Raw genomic sequence first — 15,667 nt, 5'->3', positions numbered from 1 at the left:
ACTCACTTTTTACTTGAAGTATCATAGAGAATGATCCTCTTATCCAAACCTATGGTTATAAATAGCAACTCATTGACTGGAGAAAAGCAGATTTCTGAGCTTGGAGCTTTATGAACATTTTCAAAATTATGGCAGGGGATTTGACTATTCACATCCCACAAAGTTACAGTTCCACTGTCAGAGACGCTGCCCAATAAGGACTTCTTAAAAGAAGAATATTCCAAGTGTCGAATAGGCTGCAAACACAAATGTGCATAATGAAATATAACAATTCTCAAATTCATACTATATATTAAATTAGGGGTAAACAAGTCTAAATTATTAGGCCTTATCTGCTATAGGAGCACAAAAGCAGGGTAGAAATTATTTTCTGGCCGATATGCTGATTGGCTTAGATTCCAGTCAGAAAATAAGGGCCAAGGCAGCAACAACAGAAACTCCTGGGAAGAGTTCCTTGATTTTAAGCAAATACTCCTTTATGATGAAAGGGATTTTTTTTTTTTTTTTAAAGGCTCATATCTTAAACTTAACCTAAAAAGCATCAGCTCATCCTGGGAGACTGTCTTACACAAATTAATATTAAAACAAAAGAGAAATTAAACCGGGGAGAGGGGGGAAAGGAGGGGAAATCTTTTAAAAAAGTGTTTGCATTGCAAAGCAAAATGTTGAAAAGTAGGAAATACCAAACCTAAGATGTGATGCATCAGGGCTTTATCTCCTTTCTAATACTTTTTGTTAACAATAACTAATATGACTCTTGTTACCCATATAAATGTCCAATCCCCTTCACAAGCTAGCTCAGTTTTTGGCCTCAACAATATCCATTTAAACAATATGTAATTACACAATGGAGATCTTTGTAAAGGGCATTTGTACACACCAGGGGGTTTACTTCAGTTTAATTCTCCCTAAATTGAAGCAGTGGGTCTTTAAAACACTGCTTCAATTTAGGGCAAAGTAAACCCCCCTGGCGTGTACACAAGGGTCTGGCCTGACCCTTAACTGCTTCTCCAGCGGTGGGGAGGGAAGGACAAAGCTGCCAGCAGGCCAAGTGGTCCCTGAGGTGCCTCTGGGGTGCTTTAATCCACAGCAGCAGCAGCGCCCCCCAAGCAGCACCTGCCCAAGTTGTCCTGGAGGGCACCACAGCTGCAGACTTGCTGCTTTCTTCCCCACCCCCCACCTCCTTTCAGTGGAATCTGCCTGCACACGCTGCCGCCACTGCACAGCCCTGAAATGCATTAACCTGCTTCTTCCCCCTGTGGCAAACCAAACCACCCTGCAGATGTTTTATTTTGCTGCATCCCAAAGTCATTTAACATGCATTATGCCACTGACACATGCAAACAGCCAGCCATTAAAGTGCATTACACCACCAACATGTGCAAACAGCTGCACCATTAAAGCAGTGCAAAAGGACATTAAGCTGCTTTAAAGGCCAATTTTGTGGCATGTACATATGGCCTAAGAAAGCACTTCCTTTAGTTGGCTTTGTATTTGCCAATCCTCCCATTACATTAAATGTCTTGTTCTTGTGATCGGAAACAAGGGAGAAGAGAAGCCTCTAATGAACCTTGTCTAATATATATAATTTTATACATCTTTTTCTGTTCTTGTCTTACTCATTTCCCTTCTCCCATACACAATTTCAGTCCTTTCCATCTCCCTTTTTTCCTACCCCTAACCACTCTTTTCTTAACTTTATCCAAGTATATGATCTCCACCCTGAGACAGGGTGTCAAATACCATGCATAGCATTCCAAAAGAGGCTGTACTACAGATTTTTCTCACGGTATTGGAGAAGATACAATCCAAGTCGAAGTCTTTATTGAGTTCTCTAAAATGATGCCCAGGTTGGCTTCCCAACATGGTACAATCGATATAGGAGCCTGTAAGTCAGGGGTGGGCAATTATTTTGGCTGGAGAGCTGCTTAATGACTTCTAGTAAATTGTCAGGGGCTGCAAGGATAGCCCTGCCCCTTGACAGGTGCCCCACCCCCTGATCGCCATCTTGAGCCCAGAAGTCCCAACCCTTAAACCCTGACCTTTGCAACTGGGAGTCCTTCCTCTGGAGTGCTGAGAGCCTCACATGGAGGCATGGAGGCTGCCCAGCCCAATGACACATGGCACCAGCCTGCAGTGCTGGGAGCCCCATGTGCTGGCACAGAGCTAGCCTGGTCTGGCTCAAAGGCACATGCCAGTGGCCAGGCAGGCTCCTTGCCACCACATGCAGCTCCCAAGATTCAGTAGGAGCTGTGTGCTGCCAGGAGGCTCTGCCTGCCATGAACCATAAGCACCCTGAAGGCCAGCTGCTTGCTGCTGCCAGCGGAGCCTGTGCACAATGAGGGAGGGAAGATGTGTGGTGGGTGGGGCCACATCCACCCACAAACCACACCACCCCCCACCTGACACCCACATCCACCATCAGGCTGGGCAGGCTCCATGCTGTCATGTGCAGCTCCTGGCTCTCCTTCCAGGAGCCGTGCACCAATTGGGCCAGCTGGGCTGGCTCCATGCCAGCACATGGGGCTCCCAGCACTGCAGGTATGAGCTCTCCTCCCGACTCAGCATCTGTCCAGTCATGTGCCATTGCACTTGGTGCCTCCACACAAGGCTCCCAGCTGGAATGCCAGGAGCCCCATGGAGGTGGAAGCATAGAGCCCACCTGGTCCAATGTGGTGCACAATCTCTGAAAGTCCAGCTCCCGCTAGCTGTCAAAGGGGCAACTGCAGGTTGGCAAACTTGTTTTTGGAGGGGCCCCACAGGCCAGATAGAATGGTTTACTGGGCTGGATCCAGCCCACAGGCTGTATTTTGCCCACCTCAACTAAAAGTTATCTAAGCAGGGATTTTTTGTTTCTTATCCAAGGTGTAGCACTTCGTGCTGATCACCAAAGCACTTCATTAACCATCTTGCTGCTCATATTCTTAGATGGTAGCATAGAATATAAATACTTTTACTATCAAGATTTTAAGAACTGGGACCCCAATTCAGCCCTAATAGTAAAAGGATCTTTCATTCAGCAAGGAAAAGAACTAACAGCTACAAAGAAGGTGTTTTAAGAACAATGGTAATTAGTATTTCAATTAATTTAGCTATGTATGTGGCGGATTCTCCTCCAGCTGAAATCTTTAATCAAAAATTAAGCATCTATCTAAAAAAAGATACACTTGAACACAACTTAAAAAGGAGTTGCAGCCTTGATATATTTGCCACATGGCCTAAATCTGTGTGACCTGTTTAATGTAGGAAGTCAGATAAAGTCATAATTCCATTGACTTAAATGTTAACCATGTGTTTAAGTAGCTTCATACATCTCAGGCCAGATAAGCTCCTTAAGGGGGCCAGCGTCCTTAAAAGGCTTATCTGGCCTGAAATATATGAAAGTACTTAAACTCATGGTTAACATGCAAGTCAATGGAATTAATCACAAGCTCAAGGTTTTGCATGTGATACAATAAAATTGTTGAATTGAGGGCCAGGTGCCTGTATAGGCTTCTAAAAAATAGGTAAGTAATTTTCACAAGTACTGAGAATCCAGCAGAACAGTTTCTATGTGGAAAGTCATGTTTAGCAACACAACTTTGATCCCCAGTTCTTAAAAAAGTCAAGGCCTTGTCTGAACTACGATGTTTAACTATGCATATTAATCCAAAGCCAAAGGCTCAGGATTTACATATAGTTCATCGAGTTGAGCAACAGCAGAGTCAACAGCATTGTAAGCCGTGGTTAACCCACAGCTCAGGATGTCTGCATACTTCAGATACCCACCACAAAGGATACACATGCTAATTATCCCCACTCATGACTGGAACCACATGTTCTTGTCATGAGTCCTAGGATCCTTCAAAAATGTATATGCAGATGAGGTGCAGGGCAACATGGTCCAGCTTCACCACATGGGAGGCAGGGCCACAATAATCATATGCAGCAGACTGAAAGAAAATGCTAAGAGATGGATTCTGCGTGAAAGTTGTGGCTCACTGTGACTGGAAGAAAAGTCAGTGGTGTAGGGGACTGTGCCATGCTGCACTCAATGAGCACTACCATATGTCTGATTCAGAACAACCTATTTTTGCGGTATGTTCCTATCAGTATGTTTGTCCAACATGGGCCATGTGTTTTACAGTCACGCCCAGTGCTGGCTGTATTTAAATCAACTTCGTAGTTGGTTTCTACAATATACTTAGTAAGATTTTGTTCTATGCAATTATAAGACAAGAGAGTTTTTACCCTACATACCAAATAGGGGGGAACCTCATCTTGTATTCAAGCAAATATGGTAATTTATAGGATACATGGTAGATAAAAAAAACAAAGACAAAATAATCACCTCAAAACCCCAAACAATCAAGTACATTAATTGTGAGCTCTACAGCCATGGACTTTTTTCACTATATAAAAAGAATGGAAGCCACCACACAGCTTCACAAATAAACCAGCTGTTTAAACAGCTAAGCTAAACCCTGTTGCTAGGAGAATAGTCCTAGGCAATCAAGACCTGAATAAACATTTTCTTTCAAAACAGACTACAATACATTCTCACAACAGCAAACAGATAAAAATCTAGTGGCCTTAATGAAATATTAACAGTAAATACTTGGGATTAGGCAGTCTACACTAATAAAGCATATAGATGTGTGAAGTCAAGATCAGTTAACAGAAAATAGGACAATTCTCAGATGAAATACAAATTGTTCATACTACTGAATGAGGATGAGAGACTCCATCAAGTCTAGAGCCTGTACACTCACAGAAATAATCTGGCAATGAAACTACATTCCATTATGGTGAATCAGACAAAGACAAGCAGCTTTTATAAGTTTAGTGTGGCCTCACATACACCAAGCGCATTGCTTAGCCAACTGCAAGAAAGATATGACTAAGGATAGGTGACCCTTATAAAGCAGAAGAGCCAGCACCAGGATCAAAAGCACAAATACTGTTTACCTGATAAAGTTTACCCTTACAGGTTTGGGCCCCTACAATAAAACCTGTTGAGGTAGGGACTGTCTTTTTTGATCTCTAGAAGTACCACAAAAGCTTTAGGTATGTGTATAAATTAAATTTTCCAAGTCTCTAAATGCCCCAATTAAAAATCCAAACTAAAAATAAAACTAAATAATTAAGTATATAGGAGCAAACGTATTCTGAAGGATACAAATTATGCAGATAAACTGGAACATTTAAACTGCCATTGTTACATAATTCCCAAGCAATTCCATTTTTACATTAAATGCAGCAACCAATGAGAGAACTCATTAGGAAATTTTATAGTCCCCTTAGCAAGACAGAATACTAGCTCTATGCAGGCAATTATTTTAATTTAGTACTTGGAACATTTCTAGTTATCCTAAAGATACTGTCTAGCCTCACAGCAGATATCTTTATTTAATCTATCATGGAGGTTGATATCCACTATGCTGATCACCCTCAGGCACTCAGTCAGGTATATCTAGAAGCACAATATGATCTATCCTCAGTGTAAAATTAAAGTATACTTGAACAACCACCAGCTAAAAGTTTACAGATATGGCATCCATTGAAAAGACAACCTGTAGGTTTTCTAGCAGCCTGTCAGTGACTCAGATCCATGCTTCCCATTTTCATCATTATGGTCCTACCGACAACACATTGTCCATTAATTATTGAAGAAGGCAGGGTAGACTTGCACCTTATAGACTAACCAAAAGAGATTGTGCTATTTCTCTCTCTCTGTGATACACACAGACACACTAAAGCTTGCTTCACCAGATGTATTAATTATTGTCCAATATAACCCCCCAAATAAGCCACATATATAGCTTAACTACGACAACTATAATTCCACAGCTGGATGGCTGTTAAGAGAAAACTGAGTGTTGGGGGCAATTTTGCTGCAATTAAGTGACAGATAAATGATGCAAAGGCATGACAGAAACTGGACCGCTCTTACAATTTTACATACCATTCCTGTACCACAATGCTTAAAAAGACTGTACTTTTCCCTAAAAACACAAACATTTATCCAAAAGATGTTTTTCATTAAATTACACTTGTTTGACAGTAAGCATAAAAGATAAGTTCACGGCCAGCTCAATGCCAGCAGAGAAGACTGAAGTAAGAGTTGCAGCAGCAGAATTGTCAATGCACAAACTCACTGGTGCTTGGGAAATATGACCCAGGAAGGAGTTACAGCTACAGCAGAAGTGATGATTCTGTCCACTCCCCAGGCAGCCTGTAAATCTACTCAGCACACACAACATAAGCTATTTTGTGCTCTAGGAACACCTCATCTCTCTCCTAGCTACTCTAACTCCTGACTATATCCTGAGACTGCCTCCACACCGAGGACTACAATGACACTGGCGAAGGACCATTTTGGTGCCCAATCATCACAGAAATTCCTTTCATGACAGAGGGATTCCCTCAAGGAAAACTGATCAGCTTTGCAATCTCTGTAACTCTGGAGAAAGGCATCACAAGTCTAGTACTGGAACCCTTCAACAGTATATGAGTAGCTTTGTGGTGGCTCTCTGAACAGAAATTAATTTTATTGTAGGTGTATTCAGTCTTAGTTACTTACCTTAGAAGCTAAAAGATTTTATTGCTTCCTCTTATTTTACCTGACTTCAATAGGTGCAACTTTAGAGCTAACTGTAATTGGTTTAAAAACCAGAATAGTTAGGCAAGTTCCAAGTACAGTTACACTCTTCTTTCCACAACTGCACAGGTCCTTTCAAAATAACTTGGCTGCACAGAAATTAATGGATGTAGAACCTGGCCTATGCAATCTTCAGTGCTTGCAATGCTATGCCAGAGGTGGCAAGATCATAACTGAATATTTAAGAACTTGGATTGTACAGCTGACAGTTTCTCCTACAAGCATTAAAAACTAACTAATTCTGATCTTGAAATAACGCAGTCAATCTAGAAACCCATCATTGTTTTAGAACTAATACGCAAGTAAAAGCTTCCTTTCTCTTTCCTACAAACACATTTTTAAACCTGAAAGACAATAACTGGGTCAGAACCTTTTAAAAGGCTACTGAAGACTGCTGATTAACAAACAGATTAAGTATTTGACGCAGATTTTAGATTTACATTTAATTTACCAATGTAAAGCTTTACAAAACAAGAGTTTAACTAGCTTAACATAATTTAAAATAAAACATTTAAACATTAAATAAAATAATACATAACAACATGCTATGCTCCAACCCCCTCAAAAAGTACCATTGTGCACACATACTGTACCTGACTGCCACCATGACCAAAGGGAGTACTGGATAAATTGGTGGTTACACTGTGTAGAATAATTTCACCACTCAGAGATCCAGAAACTATATAGCAGTCATTCCAATTAAATTTAACACAAGTTACTTCATCTTTGTGATCCTGAAAGAGAAAAGAAACACTAACTAAAATACAGTGCTGCAAAACATTCTACCAGAGAGAAGATTTTCTTCTATGCTTCTAGAGAGATTTCAGCTTCAAGCTTTCCTTTTGCAATATCTGTAAGAAAAGAAAGCTTTAATCCTGAAATACTGATAGCTCTTTGTAACTTCAGTATCCATAAAAAAAGCACATGTACAACTGCATCTTTACACTACAGTAACAAAAACTGAAGACTAGTAGCATATACTCATTTTGGCATGCCAAACAAATGCCTACATTTTTCAGGAGACTGCATTATAACCTAATTAAGAACAGGTTCAAATTACAATGTTAAACCAAATGAACTATAGAACACATCCAACATGTTGAAAAATATTATTTTCCAAATGTAATTTTTTTCAGAGACTTTTGGGTGCTTTTTCTACTACTGCCAATTTCTCCCACTAATGCCTTTATTATCAAATCATCACTTCTTTGTAAAATCAGGCTAATGTGTTAAGGTGTTACATCTATGATTCTGATCTTCAGCCCCCAAAAAAGTTTATAATCTGCATCAATTACTTAGTAAAAGCCTTCCTGCCCCCCATACTGCAATTAAAAAATAATTAGGTAAATCCAAAATTAGAACATAAGCCTTGCTTTAAGATACAGCTCTCGTTAAGATCTTAGTCTGGCAAACACTTACACAATAGCAGTGAATAGCAACTTCCTTTGTAGTAATCCTCTTTACTTCAAAGGGACCTCTCTAACATGCTTCAAATTGGGCACCTCCTTCAGTGTTTTAGGATCAGTGCTGTAATATGGCACAAAACATCTGGCATACAGTTCTCAAACTGGTTTGTTTTATGGTTTGACTGTTAGTCTCTCCCAGTGTCAAAAATTTTACTTCAAATATTTTGAAATCAAAGTTTGCTATTCAGACCTCAACCCCGCAAGAGACTTGTACATATGAGCAATCCCACTAATTTTAACATAACTGCATAGACTGTGTAAAGTTAAGCATTCATGCAAGCCTACAAGATCATGACCTTAAATCAGTGTAAACAAACAAGGTGCTGCTAGAAAAACTAAATGTTCACAACCAACAGTGAAACCTAAAATTTGGAGGTCTATATTTTTCCTGTGAAATATCAGATAACAATAGGAATAAAAAAAAAAGTATTACCTTAAGGCATCGATGTAGTCTTTTGGATTTTAAATCCCAGATATTAACTGTATTATCAAGGCCTCCACTTGCAATATACATAGAACTAGAATTTAAGCACACACATGTCTGTTGTGCCTGATTAAAAAAAAATTCAGAGGAAGAAAGACCAAGGAATTGTGTCAGTTTATAGAAATATCCTTATAACATACAACTTCTACTCTTAACCTATATAGGCCTATATGATTTCAGTGAGGCAGCTGGTATGCTTACCAGACTAGATGCTATGTATGCTAATGAACAAATATTAAACCTCACTCCCTGTTATTCCCTCTTTCAATTGCAAGCTATTGTTCACGCTGTTTCCCTTTATTTCAAAATGTATTTTCCTTATACTCCTATACTATAGCTCAGGAGCATCAAAGATCTGGTATGGGACCACACCCAGCCCACAGAGTCTCATCATCCAGCCTGTGGTGCTGCCTGTAGGTCTCTGGTGGCTCACACATGCAACACATACTGGCCCTGCCCTGTGTACTGCATATGGCTCACAGAGTCCATCTGATGCAGTCTGTACATGATGCGAGGCCAGTCTTGGGTGTGTGCTACATGCATCACCTATGCCAGACTGGCCTTGCATATTGGAACTGGGGCTGGTCTGGATTGGGCCAACAGAATGGCCACCCATGCAGGATCCAGTGTGATCCCCACATTCAGTGCATACCCTAGAGCAGACCCACAGACTGTGTGGGACTGGGCTGGCATGTGCTAGATGTGGTGCATAGGGCTGGAGTTGACATGCATGCAGCAGGCAGCACACACAGTTGGTTCATGACACATGCTGCATGCAGTGCTTGCACCAGACCAGCCTCATATGCTAAATCCAGTACATGGGGCCAAGTCTATGGGCATGATGGGCAGCTTATGTCCCTCATCCAGCCCACAGCGCCAGATGAGTTTGACACCACAGTGTAACTTCCTGAGATTATACCATATACTTCTCTATTCAGGTGCAAGACTTTTCTTTCATACAAATCAAAATGTGTGTGTGTAGATATAGATATCCATCCCTAAATGAATGCTACAATGTTATCTTTCCAAATTGATATTCCTTAAACATTATACAGAATATTATAGTAGCAAGCATTATCCCAGGTCCACAAAGTGCTACTTTTAAAAAATAAGTGCTACAGCACTGAGCTTGCAAAAAATGTCACTCAATGAAAGACCTACATGAAAGACATAATATATTTATGATTCAGTATTATCACTTTCCAGATTCTCTTTGTAGTTCTTGGGACTGGTAAAAGTGTCAATTTATTTACCAGCATATTAATCCAATCAATAGCATCATACAATTAAAAAGGATTACGTTTGCATATATAAGATACCCTGAATATGACAAACAACAGACATTCATACAAATATTTCAAAATTACATACTTGGGTACCAATAACCCAGTTGTTGCACACTTCCTAGATATTCAGGGTCCCATGAGCCTTATAAAAGTTACTGCAGTGGAAGACTCAAATAGAATACCTTATTCAACAGTCACCCAAGTCAAGGTTAGGATATTCCTCTAACTGGGTCTCACTATCCAAGAAAGTAAATTTTAGTGTATATACATACTTACATACATATTTAAATAATTAAAAAGTAATTAAACAAATTCTCAAAGCTGTCATGCTGAAACCAAGGTATTATTGGCTCCTTGTACTCAGTAAATGCTATATTCCAATATAAGCACAGACAATATGGTGGCGGTGCATACCAACCTCAACAACATTAAATATAACTGGAATTGAAATACAATTGTAAGACAGTGCAAAGCAGATGTTACACCAAGACATAATGCATGTTAGTGTGTGGGGAAGAGAGGGGAAGCCAACACAGTATTAACACTTACCCCTTCCGCTAGTTCAAAGAGTGGAACAGGTTTACCCTTACAGCTTGAGACTACTATTTTATCACCACCATCAGATGCTGTAACCAGAAAATTATCTGAAACAGGAGTTACGGACCACAAAATATAAATCATGGAACTTGATACTGCTGCCAGCAAAAAAGTATACAAGTATAATAACCATCAGTGTAACTGTGCAAAAGGTTATTTAAAGGTCAAGTTACTATACATTTAAATACACTTCAAATTGGAAACATTTTCTGATTTGCTCTTGGAACAGGGAAAAATATAAAGGATAGAGCATTTTTCATGCTAATGCTCTTTTATGGAATTTCATTAAGCAACTGTTGCATAACTGAGTTAGTCTGTTTTAGGAAAAAGTTGTCTTGTATATCCCCCAACAAAACAAGGAAAGAGGAGGGGAGGAGGAGGGTATCTGGAAATGCACCCAAATATATGGTCCTTTCTGCCTCCACAGCAACTCTAGCTACCATGAAGGTTCAAAATGTTTTGTTTTTATTAGCAGTAAGTCTATAACTCTAACAGAAAAATCCCATGCAGGATAGCCTGACAGTTTCTAGAACATGCAAGATTTGTTTCTATTTTTTTTTTTTGGGGGGGGGGGGGTATCTCCTTCTGGATAGTAAACTGTATGATACCTTTAATAAACTACTCTGTGCTTAGTATTCTGTAGCTTAATGTTTCAGATAGCTTTTGCTGCAAGTCATTAAGTAGCATCAGATTAGAGCACAAGTACTGCAATGGGAATTTGTCATTATCCCACTGCCAATTTTAACACAAAATGAATTTTGACTAACCTTTTGAACCTAGAGAAAAAGCAGAGATCTTTAGTTTGAACAAACTAACATTAGAGTACATTAGTAACTGTTTCAATATCCATGACCTCTATGCCAATGTGTTTTTCACCTACAATAACTCATTAAGGGGAAAAAATATGATCTGGAGCCAATGATGTGGTAGTGACAGGGATGAAAATGTAGCTTCTCCATTAGCAATACTGTAACACTACTTTTAGAAACTCAGACCTAAAAAATAGTAAAATGGCCTTTGACAGTTCTTAACAAAGTTGAGAGATACAAACTTGATAGAACAAGAGCACAAAGGTGTATGCCATCTTGTCTATGTCTTACCAGTAGATAAGCTTTCATACAAAATCAAAAACAGTGGAAGCAGAATACATACAGAACTGTTCTCACCCCATTTATTACAGAGCAAATTATTATTCACTGCCCAGATCCACAGTGGCTAGAGTAACCATTCCCTTTGAGACAGACCTGTCTTATAACCATTATGGGATACAGGATAGTGATTGGGATCTTAAGAAAACACAAATAAATCTAGAAGACCTCTCTACTGTTATGGTAAAAACCAGACTCGTGTTGGAATTTTCACTGCCAATCTACTGTCATAATTCATCTTAGATTAAAGAATATTATAAAAGGGGAAAAAATAAATATTCTCCACCACCCATCCCTCCCCCCCTTTTTATTTGTTTGTATGTTTGACAGAACTTTAATAAGTCAATTCCCCGATTTCTTAGTCAGCTTTCTTTTTTGTTTGTGTTGATCTTTTACATAAAAGCAGGAGAAACAGTATTAAGAAAGCTTGTTTTGGAAAACAAAATCAGCAAGGGACTCACAAGTGGCATAGGATTTGAAGGAACTTTCATGGTTTTTTTTTTGCAGGACAGGAAGTGAAGAAAATGCAGAAAAATGAAGGAGAGTTATTTAGACTTCAAGTCAACTACAAGCACTTTAAAGCTCTGAATTAGTATTTGCATCATATTAATCAGTCTTTTCTTCAACATCTGCACAGCTAAATGCTGTATTTAACCTTGATGATTATAACCTTTGCCTCATCTCTATCCCTGACGTACTTCATCTCAGACATCAGACGCACTTAGAACTTTGGGGAAGTAATTATAACTTACTAGCATACTATGTTTTGACATTCATATCAATCTCTTCCTAACACAGTGATGCCATGAAACCAGCTGATCTGTTGGCACTATTAGTATTGTAGTGAAAATTCTCATACAGACCTTCCTAAACATACCTAATCTACCTATGTATATCCTTCTGACATAATCAAGGCTTCATATGGTCCCATGTATCACAAAAGGAGTCTGAAACAAATGTGAAAGGGACTACCCAAAACAGACCTGAAACCCCACATGTACAATGAAGGAGTGATCTGTGGTAACATTCTCTGAGGGAGAAACTTGTATCTCAGGAAACCTAACGAATACTTGAGACTTGGCTGCAAGTTGCAGATCTTTCAGTTAAGAAGGCTTTAAAATTAAATTTCCTACTGGACAGAAAGTTTTTGGTTTCCATTAAATACAGTGACAGCCAAAGATCATTTCTAATACCCACAGCCTGGCTTGAAAGATTAACATCTGAAAGCCAAAGCAAGTGTTCTACAATCAACTTCATATTATTTACAGATTTTTTTCTGTTAGCACTAGGTTCTGTCAGCTTATTTATCACTGAAAATTACTGCACTTATTTTCAAGGCACACAGTTAAAAAACCCTTTAATTTCCACACTTGCAAGGTGACTCAAACATAGTATCGGTATTAAAAATAGATTTTCCCCAGGATAGTTAAAAAATTATTCAGAGGCATCCACCAGTATAGTTTGTTTTCTTCTGTAGTAGCTAAGCCATTCGGCCTTATATTTAATTGATAGTTTATTCCCAACCCTTAACATTTCTGCCTGAGCATGCAAAAAATATTTGCTTAAAAAGATAAAAGCAGTTCTTCCAAGTAACACTAAATGAAAACTGACACCTACAAAGTGCTATAAACCAAAAAGTTCGATAAAGTTTTGCAGAACTCCCCAGACACCATATCAAATTGATGGAGCAAAGGATATTATTACCGCCCCAACAGAGTGAGCTGACTGTAGGTGAGGAAGAATGGGGGTTGAACTGCTCCACCACTGTGATAGATGAAGAATCCCATATTTTAACATCATCTCCTGCTGAAGCAAAGCGGATGCTTTCCTGCATGGCTGCACCTACAGGCATAAACATAATCGTAAAGAAAATAAGGTCAGCAACATTTCCTTGTGCTGGTTAAGAGGAAGATTTCCATCTGTAATCAGTAGCATAATTTTCATGATAAAATGACAAAATAGTGAGCTGAAGACATTAACTGTTATGCTCTAGATGCATCTTATTTAGTCTGTAAGGTGCATCTATACCCTGCAAACTAACAAGTGAACTAACACAGCTAACCAACCCAAACAAATGGAATTTGTTGCCCCAAAGGTTAAGATACATTTCAGATGTGGTTACTTTTCTGTGGTACCATACCTAAAATTTTTGTATACTGCATGTACATTGTATGTGCTGAGCCTGTCGACGTACTGCATTCCCCAAGTAAAACACGCTGTTTTAGGAAAACAGAACCAAGCAGGAAAAAAAAAAGATTTTTCCTCTTAAGCAGTGTTCAGAATCAATGTCTTTATTTGAGATACACATCCCAACCTTTGAGTATTAACTTTCAAGGGTGGAGGGGAGTGAGTGTGGTATGTGAATAAATAAGTTATTAGTAGACAAAAGGTTGGCAGTCCATAAAGCTACCTGGTTACCATCTGAAAACTCTTCCTTGGGCAGGTTGAGTCACTACTATGGGCAGCTTCCCCATCCTTCCTTGCTTTGACCAAATGAGCAGTCGGGAGAAATACTGCTCCTTTGGCAGCTTCACACCAAGCCACAGTGACTTGAGCCCCACAACAGCACATGGAGCCAATCAGGCTAGAGCCCAAACCGACCCTCCAGGGCAGTTTGGGGGGAAGGAGTCCCCTCGTTTTGGTGGGAAGGTCGGGGGCACCAAACCCAGGTTGTGAGGTCCTGTCAGGCGGCCCGCAGGGCTGCCCACAGGCGTGAAAGGTTGGTGACCGGGGAGTGGTGGTGATGTTATTCGCCACTCGCCTGCTGCCGGTTTCTGGGCCGGTTGGGGGGCTGGAAGCCATGGCCCCGTATGCTCGGCTGTGCCGGCGCACGGTTGGCAGGTGGTATCACACTGGGACAGACTAGGGTCAGGCACTGAGATAAAGGAGACCTGGCGGGCGTCACGCGTCGGTGCCACCCAGGGGCCGCCAGCCCCGGCCTGGCAGCCGCTGCGGCAGGCCCCCAGCCGGGCCAGGCGAGACATACCGCTTCCTCCCCCCGCCCACCAGCACAGTTGGAAACAACTCCCCCACACCCCGCGAGCGCGCTTTGGAACTGCCCGAGGCGGCCGGCGGGCAAGGCAGACCAGGGAAGGGATCAGGCCCAGGACACCCACCCGCGCCCAGGGCCCGCGCGCCCAGCACCTCGGCACCCACCCCAGCCCGGCCTCCGCTACAGCGCCCGCCTCATGCCAGCAGCCCGGAGAAGCCGCGGACTTTCCGCGCCTCTTGCAACTTAACAGCCCGTCCCAACAGCCACCGCAGCGCCCTCACCCCGCCCCGCGACTCCGCCTACGGCTGCCCATAAGGGCCAAACGGCGCGCGATTGCGTTCGGTTTCCTCTGGCGGTGGGGCGGGGCTTCGCGCGCACGTGGGGCGTAGACTTGCCTGGTATAAGTGTTAGCCGAGACGCACGCCCCAGTCCCGCATAGAGCTGAGGTCAGGCTGAGATTAGGGGGAAAAAAACCCTTTTAAAATCACCTCACCATCCCCCACCGGGGATAAGGGACCGAGTGCAGCTTCATGCTGTCCTGCCATGGCAGGGCCGAGCGTGAGGCGAGGCTTTCCTGCAGTGACAGTCAGGTCTGAGAAAGAAGGTCCGCCTTGATCCCAGCCACGCGGTCGGTCTAGTTAAAGCCGGAGCCGGCCCTAAAATCCCTGCGTCTCGCCTCACGTCGAGACCCTTGCAGCTACACCACCACTGCGGGAATAGAGTAGTCACCCGTGCATGAAGGTGGGGTAAGGTGGCACTGGAGAGGAGTAGTTCTCTGCTTTTCTAGAAGCCAGGCGCTCTCCTCAGACTCCGGGGCCCCCAGAAAGTGTGAACTCTGAGTTTTCCCTTAATAAAAAAAAAAAAAAAAGTTGACCATGGGGAAAAAATACTAGAGCCTTTGTGTGGCAAAGGATGGCTTGGGCACTGCAAAGTCCCCTTTGAACCTGTGGTGGGACACCCTTGAAAGGGTCTCAAGGCAGTAAGAGTTGCCACGGGCCTCCAGCTGGGCAAGTGGCACACATCTTGGCACTACCTAGGGTTTGGTGCAGTCATG

The 15,667-nt window shown here is 41.5% G+C and overlaps 1 protein-coding gene across 5 annotated transcripts in view; it reads right to left on the bottom strand.

Annotated features, from left to right (window-relative positions):
- Positions 1–14,930, bottom strand: part of NEDD1 (neural precursor cell expressed, developmentally down-regulated 1) — a 43,653-nt gene extending 28,723 nt beyond the window's left edge. For 2 of the 5 annotated variants that reach the window (XM_019545089.1, XM_019545093.1), the window contains exons 1-6: positions 14,778–14,930; positions 13,320–13,463; positions 10,426–10,520; positions 8,540–8,656; positions 7,234–7,374; positions 7–236 (exon numbers count right to left, since the gene is read on the bottom strand). In XM_019545089.1, coding sequence (XP_019400634.1) covers positions 7–236; positions 7,234–7,374; positions 8,540–8,656; positions 10,426–10,520; positions 13,320–13,455 — 719 coding nt within the window. In that variant the 5' untranslated portion in view covers positions 13,456–13,463; positions 14,778–14,930. Of the gene's footprint in view, positions 1–6; positions 237–7,233; positions 7,375–8,539; positions 8,657–10,425; positions 10,521–13,319; positions 13,464–14,031; positions 14,212–14,707; positions 14,728–14,777 lie in introns of those variants that run through there. The other 3 variants (XM_019545091.1, XM_019545092.1, XM_019545090.1) reach the window with 3 other exon arrangements.
- Positions 14,931–15,667: the final 737 nt, after the last annotated feature.

The sequence above is a fragment of the Crocodylus porosus genome, unplaced genomic scaffold, assembly GCF_001723895.1.
Source record: "Crocodylus porosus isolate Cpor-Errol unplaced genomic scaffold, CroPor_comp1, whole genome shotgun sequence".
Classification (NCBI taxonomy): Eukaryota; Metazoa; Chordata; order Crocodylia; family Crocodylidae; genus Crocodylus; species Crocodylus porosus.
Note: the sequence above shows the minus strand (reverse complement) of the source record. Positions and strands in the feature narration are given on the sequence as shown.